General features: G+C 43.9%; 1 protein-coding gene across 2 annotated transcripts in view; it reads right to left on the bottom strand.

The window, feature by feature from the left end:
• SMCHD1 (structural maintenance of chromosomes flexible hinge domain containing 1) overlaps positions 1 to 15,934 on the bottom strand; it is a 719,028-nt gene that overhangs the window by 238,492 nt on the left and 464,602 nt on the right. For both annotated transcript variants that reach the window (XM_033933958.1, XM_033933959.1), the window contains one exon: positions 3,336 to 3,461. In XM_033933958.1, coding sequence (XP_033789849.1) covers positions 3,336 to 3,461 — 126 coding nt within the window. The remainder of the gene's footprint in view (positions 1 to 3,335; positions 3,462 to 15,934) is intronic.

Below are 15,934 nucleotides of genomic sequence, written 5' to 3'. Positions count from 1 at the left end.
TTCTTTAAAAGGAAAAATCGTAAGTTTGTTGATGTTAAAGAGACTGTTTAAGTCTAACCATGATTTAATTTTTCCTAATTTATGGTTAATGGATGCAACCTCCTCTATATTGTTAAGGTCGATGGGATGGATTAATTGCACATCGTCGGCGTATGCAAACGTGGTGAAGCCAATAGACTGGCCCACTGTCAGAAGGGGCGACATAAAGATGTTAAAGAGCAATGGTGACAAAATGGAACCTTGTGGTATTCCGTGTTTGGTGGTAAAAGGTTCAGACGATGAGCCATTAAAAATGACCTTAGATGATCTATCAATAAAATAGGAAATGAATCAGACCATGACCTGGTCAGATAAACCGATTTCATGAAATCGTGTTAATAGCAGGCTGTGATCAATGGTATCAAAAGCAGAGGAGAGATCTAAGGAAATAAGCAGTACTGATTGGTGATGATCAAGATGATAAAGTATTTTAGTAGTAAGTCCTAATTGAGAGAAGGAGAAGGATAGAGCATGGAAGCTCTGATCCCTGTAAGTCCTGACATTAGCAAGCCAGGTGAAGTGGGATACATCCCTGTAAGTTCTGACATTAGCAAGCCAGGTGAAGGGGGATGGGAGAAAGACAAAGATCACTTTTCTCTTTACAGAAAAACTGCCCTCACCCCCAGCAACTGACATCTACCTTATCTATCTCTGCAGATGATAGAAACAGTAGATTAACTATGGAAAGATATTTCACCATTAACTGAAGAGCATGCAAAGATGGAGAAATACGCTGTTTTATGAGTTCAATTAGCTACTGTAGAAGTAAAACTAGAGAAAAAGCAACAGGTCCTGAGGCTGTGGGCTAGCTGTGGTTTTACACCAAGGCCCACCCAGCCAGATACCATAAAGAGATAAACAGACCATGGTCAGAAGACAGAATTCTCAGAAGAAAGAATTCATAAGAAAAATCATCTAATAGAAAGTATCAGAGATGTTTAAAGTTGGGAGGGGGGCTTGTGCTCGGAAATACTAATATGGTGGGGAAACAGGCATTTTGGGGAAAAAGGTAGGTTTTACGGAAAACAGAGTGAACATATAACATGACGTAGGTGAGAATAGCCAATAAATGAATGTAGTTAGGCAGTAATGCATAAGTAAATAACCAATAAGGATGTATCATGTGATGTAAACCAACGTGGTGTTGGCCACTAAGAAATGTATAAAAACCAGGCCTTTAGAAGGGAGAGGTCAGAACAGACATCAGAGGACCTCTAGGCCTAGAGATCACCTTCTGTTACGCTATATGCTAAATGATTTATTCCTGTAAGCTGTTATTGATTGGCTAAATAAATATATACTTATTGAAACCAGTATATAGCGTTCGAGGTCTCATTACCGAGGTAGGCCTGGACAGCTGCCTACATCATAATAAAGAAAGTTTTGTAGAATGGTAACGACGAAAACCAGTTTGGTTGGGATGACGTACATTTGTTTTCTCAACGAATTCGGAGATTTGATGAAAAACTATTTTTTTGGTAAGTTTTGCCATAAATGGTATGTTTGCTATGGGGCGGTAATTTGACATATCCTGAGTATTAATATTTTGATAATTAATGATTGTATAAATATTTGATTGTTTCCAAGTCTTGGGCAGAGATCCTGATGATAAACTGGAATTAACCAAGTCTTTGATGTAAGGGCCGAAAATGGAAAAAAATTCATTTTAAAAGGAAAGAAGGGATAACCTCTGTGCTAGTCCCTTTTATATTAAGCAAATTAATACATCTTTGAATTTCCTTCAAACTAGGAAGGGTGAAACGAGAGCATTTTGAATAGGACAGATTAGTTAAAGTATTAGAATCCACATAATCTGCAGAGTGGCTAGGAATAGAGATAAGCGGAAAAGTGTCTCTAATTTTCTGTACTTTGTCGATAAAGTAAGTGGTGAGGGCTTGTGCTGATGGTGTGAGATTGGATTTGTTCATTTCTTTTTTCTTTGTTGTTAAGGATTTAACTATTGCGTATAAAGTAGAGGAGTTTTTAGCCTTCTTAATTTGTTTAGTATAATATTCTTTTTTGGTTTTGTTAAGTTCGGATCTGTAATATGCAGCATGCTCCTTAAATTTATTAAGATTGATGAGTGTTTAATTGTGCCTCCATTTTCGTTCAAGAAAACGTAATTGTTTTTTTAATAGATTTAGATTTGCTGTGTACCATGGATTTTTTTTGCTTATGGGGAAAATTGTGAAGGTGATTGCTGGTGCAATAGAATTTAAAAGTTTACCAATGGACTGGTTCCATACTAAGATTTTATCTTCAACAGTAGAACAGGATAGTTGTTCTAAAGTAAAATTAAGGTTAGATGAAATGTCTGCGGCTTCTAACTTGCTATAGTTTCTGGTGGTAATTGTTTTAGATTTTAAATTACATTGGTGATTTGAGGTTAATTGTTGAAAAGAGACTAAAAAGTGATCCGACCATGGGACTTGTATAGTAGCTAATATTCGGAAGTTATTTCTTTGGGATGCTTGGGTAAGTACCATATCTAGGGTATGACCAGCGATATGGGTGGGCCTAGTTATTAGTGGGTACGTTTAAAAAAGTAAAGACTTCTGACGTAAAGGCATTGCTGGAGTTATCGAAGTGAATATTAAAGTCACCTAGAATGACAGGATTAGCAGAGGAAACACAAAAATCCAAAATGACAGATTGCAAATAGGTTAGTGTTAAAACATTAACAGAAGGGGGATAGACTTTTCCTCCAGGAATTTGTCCAAACCTTTCTTAAAACCAGCTATGCTATCCGCTTTTACCACAACTTCTGGCAATGCTTTCCAAAGCTTAACTATTCTCTGAGTGAAAAAATATTTCCTCCTATTGGTTTTAAAAGTATTTCCCTGCAGTTTCATCGAGTGTCCACTAGTCTTTGTAATTTTTGATGGAATGGAAAATCGATCTACTTGTACAATCCTAAGGTAACTAAAATTTGCGTTTCCTAGGCTAAAAACGGTCTGCAGCCTGGAAGACAGAATTACCAGCTGTGCTGAGTCCCGGTCACCTGCTTCAGCAGTGGAAAAGCTAAGCTGGATGCTGCGGCCCCCTAGCTGCACCACGCGGCCTCAAAAATGCTCTAAAAATGCTAAATATGCGCAATCAGCACTCTGTAGCAAGGAACTACCTCCTGTACCTGAATTTATGTTTCAAAAGTCAAGTACATATGTCCAAAACCAATTCACCCTCCATCTGTTGACAGATTTCAGCAAGTAATCTCGATGGTACCATTCTTTCAGAGAGGAAAGAAATTAAAATAAAATTATACCAGTAGTAAATTTATTTCCAGAAGTCACACGTACCTTTAAGTTGCTATCCTTCACAAGAGTGATCCTGACATTTGGTTCTGGAGATGGATTGTTCCACTCATCACAGAGTTGGATTATGAGTGGTTTCTGTAGTTCCTTGCCATTAATGAACGAAACAGGCTGAAACAAATTAAAAAAGAAAAAAAAGAAAAAGATACCTGTTTATTTGTTTCTGCCGAAAGGAGACATTCAAACTTTTAGAATGACTAAGTTAAGTTGAGCTGTCATGAGTTCTAAATTCCTCAAAATGTACCTACAGTAAGACAGATCATGGTAACAGCATAACACACCCATATAGAATGTTAGAGAGAACATGTGGAGTGTGACTTTTAAGTTTTAAAGCCCCTCTTTGTTTGTGTACTTGAGTTGTCTGGGCATGTGTTTGATGTGAAGAGTATATATGTGGGGCAGTTTAAATCGAATAGCTCCCCAAAAAGCCAATGATTGGTTTTACTTATTATTCTTTACCTAACTGGATAACATATCAAACTATAAGATGCCAGGATGCATTTTACAGTTTAAGCACACATCACTGATGCAAGACAACAAAAATGATAGTGCTATCTTTCCTCCACTAGCAGGCAATACACATTTAAACCAACAGCAAATGGTTTGGTCCCTAGATGTCACTAGGTTCCATATGAAATTATATTTCATCTCTGTGTGTAACTGCCTTGTCTGTGTTTTCTATGTAAATAACATGGGTGTATGTGTGAGTTGCCTCCATGTGGAGATCAGGAGAATAAAGAAAAGACTTAATTAAAAAAAAAAAAATCCCATAACTACTATGTTTCAGCATTATTGGTATTTCTGTTATGCACTGTACCATTTTGGGGGGGACTTTCTTTCTCTGAACATCAAGTTCAATCTAGTCCATGTTCAAACTAAAGAAAACAACTTAGATACAAAGGAAAAATTAGGTTCTTACCTGATAATTTTCTTTCTTTTAGACTCTCCAGACTGGTACATCTTCATTGATGGGCAATACCTCACCTTGACCAGCAGGTGACAAAAACCTTTGGTTGCAATACAAGTAGCTGTGCTTCCCCCTAATCCGACCAGTCTGCCAAATAGCAAAGCAGAACTAAACATTGCTAATTATAACAGAAGCAACACTCCAAACAGGAGTAACAATGAACATAGAGCAATACTGTTGGAAGATGCAGAGAGAAGCCCCTTCAGCAAAGGTTCCCACAACTTGCCAGCAAAGCCAAAACTGCTGTTCTTGTGATCTCCCCGGCCCTAGAAAAATACTAGAACCCGCAGAAAACTTCCACTCTTCACACAAAAACCGTAAGAACAACAGACAGACAGAGTGGGGTGCTGTACCAGTCTGGAGAGTCTAAAAGAAAGAAAATTAGCAGGTAAGAACCTAATTTCTCCATCTTTAGCACCTCTCCAGACAGTACAGATTCACTGATGGGACATACCACAGCAGTACCCATCATGGGTGGGACCCCTGGAGGGCCGCCACCAGAACATGCTCACCAAACACTGCATCCCGACGAGCCTGAACGACCACATGGTAATGTCATACAATCGAATGAGAGAAGACCAAACCACAGCTTTACAAATATCCACTGGAGGCACAAGAGAAGACTTAGTCCAAGAAGCTGCTTGACCCTGAGTGGAATGAGCCTTGAGAAATTCCAGAACAGACTTCTTCTGAAGAAGATACGCGGAAGCTATAGTCTCTTTGATCCAGCACGCAATGATAGCCTTGGAAGCACCATTCCCCTTACGAGGACCCACTAAGAAACTAAACTAAACTAAGCCTTAGGTTTATATACCGCATCTTCTCCACTGAAGTGGAGCTCGACACGGTTTACAAAGTTTAAAAAAAATATGGGAAGAGAGAAGAGAAAGAGTTTACAAAGCATAAAAAGAGGGGATGTAATCAGGAGAAGAGATTATTATATGCTAGAGAAAAGCCAGGTTTTCAGTTGTTTTCGGAATAGTTGGAGGGAGTCCAGGTTCCGCAGCGGGACAGTGAGGTCGTTCCAGAGGCCTGTGATTTTGGAGAGGAGGGATCTACCCAGTTTACCTGCGTGGAGGATGTCGTGTAGAGAAGGGAAGGATAGTTTATGTCTGTGGGCAGATCTGGTGGTAGTTGGTGTCGGGGCGAGGAAGGATAGAGGGATTAGGGGCGGAAGGATGCCGTGAATGATCTTGAAAGCCAGGCAGGAGCATTTGAAATGAATTCTGGAAAGTACTGGGAGCCAGTGAAGATTGGTAAGTAGAGGGGAGACGTGGTCATATTTGCGTTTAGCAAAAATCAGCTTAGCTGCAGTGTTCTGGATAAGCTGGAGTCTGCGAAGACTTTTTTTCGTTAGGCCTAAGTCAGGGGTCTGCAACCTTTAAGACATAAAGAGCCACTTGGACCCGTTTTCGAAAAGAAAAAAAAAACTTGGAGCCGCAAAACCATTATAAAACAAATCTAACACTGCATATATTGTTTCTTATCTTAATGCTATATACAGGATCACTAAATTGAAAATAAAATCATTTTTCCTACCTTTGCTATTTGGTGATTTCATGAGTCTCTGGTTGCACTTTCTTCTTCTGACTGTGCATCCAATCTTTCTTCCTTTCTTTCAGCCTCCTGTATGTTTCCTCTCCTCCAGACCTCATTCTCTCCCCCAACTTTTTCTTTCTGTCTCCCTGTTCCCCCTTCTTTCTGTCTCCGTGCCGTCCCCCAAGCCACTCGGTTTGCTGCCACCGCAATCGGGGAACAGCCCCCAAGCCACCACCGTCCCAAGCTTTCCCTGCAGAAGTGTTGCGCTGACCAGCATTCCGCTCCCTGACGTCAATTCTGACGTAGGAGAGGAAGTTCCGGGCCAACAAGGCATTTCTCCTCATTCCATCCAGCCTGAGCCCCATCTCTCCTTGATCCAGCATTTCCCTTCTGTGTCTGTCAGAATTACCATTCCACCTATTTTCCAGCATCACCCTTCTTTGTGTCCATCTCACCTATATCCCTATCTCACCACTTTTTCAGAATCTTCATTTGTCTCTGTCCTTGTCTTTACCCCATGTTCACCATTTGCCCTTTCAATGTCTTTATCTCCCCCCCCCCACACACTTTTTCAGCATTACTTCTATGTCTCTATTTCACCTCCTCTTCATGTCCCCTCTGTATCTCTATCCTTATTCAGTAGGTCCTGCTTACTCTTTCTCTTCTTTGTGTCACTATCTCCATTTTCAGCTTTCCTCCCTTTTCCTTTGTTAATGCACCCTATAGCCAGAATCTTTCCACCCTCCCTCCACTCCGGCCCAGCCCAGTATGAAATATTTCCTTTTGTTTCCCTCCCCTCTCTCTTTCTCTCTCTTCTGCTCCCCCACCCACGAGTCCTGCATCTGGCCCTCTCCCTTCTACCTGCACCTGGCAAAACCCCCCTGTTCCGCGGCTCTCTTAAGCAACTCGTCAGCAGCGGTGATCAAGACAAGCTGCCGACATCGAGGCCTTCCCTCTACGAGTCCCGCCTTTGTGGAAAAAGGAAGTTGAAACAAGCGGGACTCGCAGAGGGTAGGCCCCGACGTCAGAAGCTTGTGTCGATTGCTGCTGCTGAGTTGCCGAAGAGAGAGGCGGAGCAGGGGATGTGGCCGGAAGCAGGTAGAAGGGAGAGGGAGATAGGAAGGCTGTAGGTCTCCGGAGCATGACACCGACCCCGGCCAGGATGATTTCTTTTTCAGACGTGCACCTTACAAGTCCGGCGTCGCGGCGGGAAATAGCCAAGCCATGCTGAGCAGTGAGCTCAGCACTACACAGATGAAAGCCTTGCTTGCTGATTGGTCCGGCGGCACGGCGGGGCGGGGCCGCCGGACCAATCAACAAGCAAGGCTTTCATCTGTGTATGTGCTGAGCTCACTGCTCAGCATGGCTATTTCCCGCCGCGACGCCGGACGTGTAACTGCATGCCTGCGTGACACACTACCGGAGCCGCAGCAAAGGTGGAAAAGAGCCGCATGCGGCTCTGGAGCCGCAGGTTGCCGACCCCCGGCCTAAGTAGATGGCGTTACAATAATCGAGTTTGGATAGGATGATGGATTGTACAAGGACGGTGAAATGCTTTTGGTGAAAATAGGATCTAACTTTCCTCAGCATGTGGAGGCTGAAAAAACAAGATTTTGCCAGGGAATTCAGGTGATCGTTGAGGGAAAGGGAGGAGTCGATAGTGATGCCAAGGACCTTGCTTGAGAACTCAAGGTGTAGAGCAGGGCCTGTGGGTAGGGTGAAGAGGGCGGGCAGGTGAGCTAATTTTGGGCCGAGCCAGAGTAATTGTGTTTTTGATTCATTTAACTTCATCTGTACTGGCGTGAAGTCTCATTATGCATGATGTGATGTTCTCTTGGAGGTTTGTAAAGTTTGGATCTGTTTTGAGGAGGATGAAAATATCGTCTGCATATGTGTAAATTGTTTCAAGAGGGGATAGTTTAAGGAGCTTCAGGGAGGTCATATACATGTTGAAGAGAATAGGGGATAGGGGAGAGCCCTGTGGAACACCACAGGATGGTGTCCATGAAGCGGATTTGGAGCCAATCACTGCCTGGCTGGCCCAGAACTTCCTCTCCGACGTCAGAATTGAGTCGGAAAGACTTCCTGTCGGCTTTAGTAGCTGCAGCATGAGCATGACGGTAAGAGCAGGGGAAAAGGAAGGAGGTTTTTTTTTTTTTTTGAGCGGCAGGGAGACAGCAGGCTGGCTTTGGCTAGGGAGGGAGAAAGGTAGGCAGGCAGGATTCGGGGGTGGGGGTGGGACAAAGTGTGGAAGGCAGTGAGAGGGACATAGGAAGGAGGCACTAGGGGCACTAAAGACTTGGGAAGGAGGCACTGGGGGCACTAAAGACAGAAAGGTGCACTAAAGACGTGGGAAGGATGCACTGGGGGCACTAAAGACAGGAAGGGGCACTAAGGACATGGGAAGGAGGCACTGGGGGCACTAAAGACATGGGGAGGAGGCACTGGGGGCACTAAAGACAGGAAAGGGCACTAAGGACATGGGAGGGAGGCACTGGGGGCACTAAAGACATGGGGAGGAGGCACTGGGGGCACTAAAGATTGGAAGGAGGCACTAAGGACATGGGAAGGAGGCACTGGGGGACTAAAGACATGGGGAGGAGGCACTGGGGGCACTAAAGACAGGAAGAGGCACTAAGGACATGGGAAGGAGGCACTGGGGGTACTAAAGACATGGGAAGGAGGCACTGGGGGCACTAAAGACATGGGGAGGAGGCACTGGGGGCACTAAAGATTGGAAGGAGGCACTAAGGAAATGGGAAGGAGGCACTGGGGCACTAAAGACATGGGGAGGAGGCACTGGGGGCACTAAAGACAGGAAGAGGCACTAAGGACATGGGAAGGAGGCACTGGGGGTACTAAAGACATGGGAAGGAGGCACTAAGGACATAGGAAGGAAAGAGGGAGGGAATAGAAAGGGACAATTCTTGGGCCTGAGTGCAGAAAGAAAGAAATGAAAGAAAGGATACACAGACAGAAGGAAACGCAACCAGAGACTCATGAAATCAATCACCAGACAGCAAAGGTAGGAAAAATGATTTTATTTTCAATTTAGTGATCAAAATAGTTTTGAGAAGTTATATCTGCTGTCTATATTTTGCACTATATTTGTCTATTTTTCTATAGTTACTGAGGTGACCGAGCTTGCGGAGATGGGGCAGAAACAGGCTTTTAAAATTTTAGTCCTAGTAGTTTGCCGGTCCACAAAATAATTATTTTATTTCTGCCGGTTCACGGGTGTAAAAAGGTTGAAAAACACTGATGTAGAGTATGCCAGCTTTCTTTTTCGCCCAGCCGCACGCATTCAAAAAGCCGCGCTTGCGCGGCTGCTCGAGTTGATCAATCTTCTCCTCTCTTACAACTTCCTGTTTCCGGTTGCGTCAGAGGAGAATATTGAACAAATGAGCACCCACACGTGCGGCTGGGCGAAAAAGAAAGCCGGCATACTCTACATCTAAGGTGAGATGGAGGGAGAGAGATGGCGGAACACTGCAATCGGTCGGGTGTCTGCTGGTTTTGTATCACTGCCTGCCTGCGCTCACGTTCCAGATCCTCCTGCATTTTTAGTGTGCACAATTGATCTGATTCGAACTATAGCTGAACATGGGGGACACGTCATTGCAAGGGAGGACAAGTCAATTGATTTATTTTATGTTCTCTTTTTACTACAGGGCAGAGGCACTGAAATAGATTCTCAGTGCAATAGTAGTAGTGGCAGGACTCTCTTCTGTCTTCATGGTGTTTCGCAGTACTGAGGCTTATATAGATGCTGCGGGGACGGTGACGGGGCGGTGAAAGGGATGGCAGTGACGGTAAAGGGAACGGCGGTGACGGGGCGGTGCAGAGGATGGTAGGCCGGGGACAGTGCAGTGATGGGGACAGATTTTTTTCCCGTGTCATTCTCTACTCCCCACCTGAGAAGACTAGCGTTCATGAGAAGCACTGTCCACTGGGGATAATCCAGACACTCCCTGCATCAGATTGGAAGACTGTAGCCACCAATGGAGACTGTGATGAACTAGCCCCCGAAGAGGAACAGGAACATCCAAAGCGTGCACCTGGAGCGACCACTGCCGAAGCAGAGCATACTGAAGCAGACACATGTGAGCCCGAGCCCAATGCACCACGTCCAGGGAAGCTACCATCGACCCCAAGATCTGGAGAAAATCCTGTGCCCGAGGGGACTGGGAAGCCATCAGAAGGTGAATCTGCATCTGTAACTTGTTCATTCGGGTTTCTGGGAGGAAGACCTTCCCCAAGGAGGTAAGTAAGAAAACCCTAAGATACTCCAGGCGCTGAGACAGAGCCAACCGGCTCTTGGATAGATTGACTACCCATCCCAGCGACAGCAGGAACTTTACCACCCGAGCCGTAACCTGGGATCTCTCCTGGGAGGACTTTGTTTGGATCAACCAGTCGTCTAGATGAGGGTGAACCAGAATGCCCTCCCTGCACAAGGCCGCCACCACAACCACCATAATCTTGGTGAACGTCCACAGAGCCACTGCCAGACCAAAAGGAAGCACACAAAACTAATGTGCTATATATATGCAGATAATATTACTATACTGTTACCCTGCAAGGCTATTTCAAATGAATTGATTATTCAAATTTCTAATATTGTGGAAAAGGTAGAATTGTGGATGTTATAGGCCAGGTTGAAGCTTAATTCTGAAAAAAACAAGATTTTTTTAGCCAGTCCTAATGATAAAATCCAGGAAACAATTATTCATTTGAAGGGTCAAAGTACTGAGATTGTGCCATATTTGAAAATCTTGGGTATAACTTTGGATCGTAGTTTAACTTTTAGGAAGCATACAGATTTGACAATTAAAAAAAGTTATGCCATATTGTGGAAATAGAGGACCATCAAGAAGTTTTTTGATATGGAGTCCTTTCGGATGTTCATTCAATCAACTGTACTGTCCATTTTGGATTATTGTAAAATTGTTTACTTGGGGTTATCTAAAAAAATAATATTAAGACTGCGATTGGTTCAGAATGCTGCGGTCCGCTTGATTTTCGGTCTCATGAAGTATGATCATGTCAATCCTTTTTATGCTAGACTGCACTGGCTGCCATTTAAGGCCAGAGTGTATTTGTTACAAGGCACTTTTTGGATTATTACCCTTTTATTTGAAACTGTCTTATTCGACAAAATATACTAGAAATTCCAGTATGTTCATCTTCCCTGCACCAAGGGCCTGTCGTTATAAGACTTTTTTGGCCAGGACATTGGAATATCAGGCAGGGAAGATGAACTCCTGGATAGGTCCGTTGATTGTTCAAGCTGATTCATATTTAATATTTAGGAAAACATTAAAAACTTACCTATTCGATGAACAAGAATGTAGATTTGAGTAATATTTTAGATGGGTTTTTAAAATATTTCTTTTACATTTCTGTCTACTATATTAATTGACATATATTAATGATTGTATGTAGAAGTTTGTTTTGAAATTGTATTTTTCGGCTGACTTGTTTCAGTTTTTTTTGTTGTGAACTGCCTAGAACTGTTGGTGGGGCAGTATACAAGAAAATAAATAATAATTATTATTATAGTGCCGTCCCAAGATCATAAAGCGAAGGAACCGCTGATGGGAGGCGCGAAGCAGAACATGCAAATAGGCCTTCATCATATTGAGTGAGGTTAGGAATTCCCCTACTGGAACCACCAGAATGACAGACCTCAGTGTCTCCATACGAAAGGACGGAACTCAGAGATCTCTGTTGACCCCCTTCAGATCCAAGATGGGCCGATAAGTCTTCTCCTTTTTGGGCACCACAAAGTAAATGGAATACCTGCCGGTGCAATACTCCTGAGGGGGCAATGGAACTACCGCTTTGAGATCTAGCAATATCCAGGGGCTGCCATTTACCTGGATACAGGTTCAGGAGAAGTTCCACAGGATGAAAATTCCTCTCTTAAGCAGTAAGAGAACAGCTTCCCGTCCTGATATGTAAAAATTGGACACAAAACACTGACGACTTTAAGAGCAAAATCTTCGAGATTTATTATAATAAATGCAAAGTAAATATCAAATTATGTTTAAATCTGTTTCATTAATTTTGAAAGAACAAAAAAATATAACAATTACACAGTAATACAGATAAACAATACAAACTTCCCCCCTCCCCCCACCCATCCCAGGGAACAGCTACTCCGAAGTCCAGTGTACCGGTAATTTAATTTTTTTTTTTAAATTAATTCCTTATTCATTTTCAAATTAAACAACAAAAGAGTATATTACAAACAAATTATTACAAAATAACACTTTGATATCTGCCATATAACTTCTAGTAAAATCAATAACCCCCCCTACCACCCTCCCTTCATCATATTTTCAATAAAAATATACACATATTATATATCATAGTATAACATAATAAGTAACATTATTTCCAACTCCCTCCCCCCATTAGTATGCTAACAAAGAAAATTAAAAGGAGAAGAGAAGAAGTGATGACTATTCACTACAATATTTTGCCAATGGCCCCCATATTTTTATAAACTTAGTATATGTTCTTCTTTGTACTGCTATTGCTCGTTCCATTTTAAATATATGGCATAATGTATTCCACCAAAATGTATAATTAAGGTTTCTGTGATTTTTCCAATTGTTGGTTATGTGTTGGATGGCAACCCCTGTCATCTAATATAATAAAACGCTAGGCCGCGCATCTGCACTTCCTATGTGTGCGCCGGTTTTCCGTGAGCGACACATAGGAAGTGCGCATGCGCGCCTTACGGTCTGTCCTGCTCCCTGTTGAAAGACGCAGCGGTCGCCGCCTCTCCGCTCTCTCTTCCTCCCCCCCCAGGCGGATGTCGACCGCGGCAGCCAAACCCGGAAAACATTTTAAGGTAACCCTTCCGGGTTTTAAGTTGGACACTGCTTCTCCTGCGGTGCGGCGGCCCGAGTCGGATGTCGGCCGCCTCCTTCCCTCCCCCCCAACCCGGCCAGAGGCGCAGCCGACAAACCTACCCGGAGCCGGAAACAAAACGCCGATGTCATCTCGCTGTGGGAGGGGCGGATGGGAGGGTCAATGGGGTCGGATGCACGGTGGCGGAGGCGGGAGAAGATGGAAACAGGCTGATCACCGGTTCTACTGCACAGGGGGGATGGGAGGGGGGTACAAATTTAAAGATGCTGCTCATTGGGTCTACTACACAGGGGGATGGGAGGGAGGCAGGCAGGCTGGCTTCGGGGGTGGGGTTGGGTCAAAGTCTGGAAGGCAGTGAGGGGGACATAGGAAGGAGGCACTGGGGGGCACTAAGGACACAGGACAGATGCACTGGGGACACTAAGGACATGGGAAGGAGGCACTGGGGGCACTAAGGACATGGGAAGGAAGAACTGGGCTACTAAGGACATAGGAGGCACTGAGGGCACTAAGGACATAGGATGGGACAGTATGGACATAGGAAGGGGGCCACTGAGAGACAGGCAGGCAAGGCACAATAGAGAAATACAGAGACAGAAAGAAAGATAGACAGGGAGCCAGGGAAAGACACAGACAGAAAGAATGACAGACAGACAGCATCCAAGGAGAAAGAGACAAAGAAAAAAAACAACCCCAAAATAGATGTCTACTCCAGCACCCGTTAATGTAACGGGCTAAAATACTAGTAACTAATAAAAGCTTGTTGTTCTCTGATGATATTTGACTCTTTTTCCTCATCATCATGCCAAATAGCACTGTATCATAAGAGAGTGCCACATGATTTTCCAATAATGTATAATTTAAATATGCCATAGGAATTCAATTCAAAAATCTACTTCTTGCAGTGGGTGTCAAAGTAGAACAAAAAGGCAACCAGCAGCGAAGAAACAAGGAGCTGTGCTTAAGAGTCCATAGCAGAGATAGCCTGGCGCTCATACCCCGCTAATTGGATCATTTGGGTCCGCCAATGCGACACCGTGGGAGTGTGCGGATTCAGGCAGCATTGAAGAATAGTTTTATGTCCCATGAAGATAACTTTTTGTACAAATGCAGCAGCATCCAGTCGAACAGTTTCAAATTAAAAAGAAAGGTGTCCGTGGGTACCCAAGTACAATTCCACAAAGACTTAATGTGAAAGCAAATGCATTTCCAGTATGCCTAAATGCCTGGGCATAACCAGAATATATGGCCCAAGATAGCTCTGGAGGCCGCACACTTAGGGCAACTATCCGTAGGGCTAATATGAGCTTTATAGGCTCTAACAGGTACAAAGTAAGCCTGAACCAAGAATTTGTAATATCGTTCCTTTTCCACAGCAGAGACCAAGAGTTTGGCCCCCAGCTTAACACTCTGCTTCAGCACGGCTGCAGAAATGTGCAACTGTAAATCCTGGGTCCAAGTCGCCAGCCAGCTCCTGGAGAAAGCGGTGATGAAAACGCAGTGGTATGGGTACCTGTGCAGTCAAACAAAAAGATTCTGACAGTTTCTCTTGAATATCTTCAGACAAAGCCAGGCTGGGGAGGTAATGAACATAATGCTGCAGTTGTCTATAAGAGAACCAGTGCCAAGGATTCTCGTAACATCTGAAATAATTGTAACGTACCATCAGGTTGTAATATCTGAGATAAATAGAACAAACCCTTCCTAGACCACAGAGTAAGGGATCCAGCACTCATGCCAGGGATAAAGTCCCCATTATCTGCAATAGGCAAACACGGTGTCACATCAAACCGAATAGCCAATTGAGTACATATTTGCTTCCAAATTTTTCGTACTGGGAGTAAGAACAGGTCCCCATAAGACTGAGCTCGTGGAGGCAGGCACTTCATATGGAGTAAATAGCTAAAATGATAGGGAGTAAAAGCAAGGCATTCTACCCCAGTGGCCAAAAAGTGAGTAGTCCCACAGAACCAATCATTCACATGCCTAATTTGACAAGCCACATTAAGTCTGCCAAAATGCAACAACCGTAGACGCCCCTGATCAATAGGTAATATAAGAGTGTTTAGAGGAATCCTAGAGCGTTTACCTCCCCACAAGAACAGAAGCAAAGATCTATGAAGTAACCGAAAGTGACGGCGCAGGAGAAGTAAAGGTAAGGTTTGAAGAAGGTAAAGCCATTGAGGTACCACCATCATATTATACAAAGCAATTCTACCTAGAAGGGTCAATGGGTATGATCGCCAGGCCCGCACTCGCTGTCCTGTTTTTGTAAGCAGGGGAAGTACATTAAGAGAGTAAAGTGTAGTCAAGTCCCAAGGTATAAAAATGCCTAAATAGCGTATGGAGGAGGAGGCCCATTCCAAATGAAAGGTTCCCGACCAAGTATCGCAAACTTCTAGTTGTATTGGAAGTACCAGAGACCTGCCTGTTCAACGTCAACCCAGAGAAAAGATGGAACTCATCCAGAAGCTCCAGAGCCCTTAACAGGGATCGCTGCGGTCGAGCTAAAGCAAGCAATAAGTCACCAGCAAAGGCTAACACTCTCAATTGAGAAGCCCTCCGGTAGCCCAACCAATTCATCATCCCTCTGGATCGTGCGGAAAAGAGGCTCAGCAGAAAGAGCAAGGAGGATAAAGGGCAACCCTGACGCGTCCCTCTACTAACCGCAAAGGAGTGCGTGAGGATCCCATTCACCAAAACAGAGGCCAACAGAGCCGAATATAACGCTCACAAGGCGGACATGAACCAGCCCCCAATACCCACAAATTCCAATGCTTGGAAAAGATAAGGCCAGTGAACTTGGTCAAAAGCCTTAGTTACGTCCAAGCTCATGAGAATGCCCAGCATATGAGTAGATTGTGCTCTAGACATAGCTAATAACGCCCGCTGGACGTTCAAGACCGAGTGTCTGCCCTGCACAAAACCAACCTGCTCGGGCGATATTATGTGCAGCAGGAGAGGGGATCAAACGGTTTGCTAACAAGCGAGCCAAAATTTTTAGGTCCACATTTATGAGAGAAATTGGACGGTAGGATTCGACTTCATCCCTAGGTTTACCCGGCTTCGGAAGCAATGTAATGGTAGCTTCATTGGCGTAAGGTGGAAACACACCAGCTTCCAAGGCTTTAACATAATAACCCATAAGTGGCTCACACACCTGCAGAGATAACGTTTTATAAAATTCGCCCAAAAA

This window comes from Geotrypetes seraphini, chromosome 2, assembly GCF_902459505.1.
Source record: "Geotrypetes seraphini chromosome 2, aGeoSer1.1, whole genome shotgun sequence".
In the NCBI taxonomy this organism is placed as follows: domain Eukaryota; kingdom Metazoa; phylum Chordata; class Amphibia; order Gymnophiona; family Dermophiidae; genus Geotrypetes; species Geotrypetes seraphini.
Note: the sequence above shows the minus strand (reverse complement) of the source record. Positions and strands in the feature narration are given on the sequence as shown.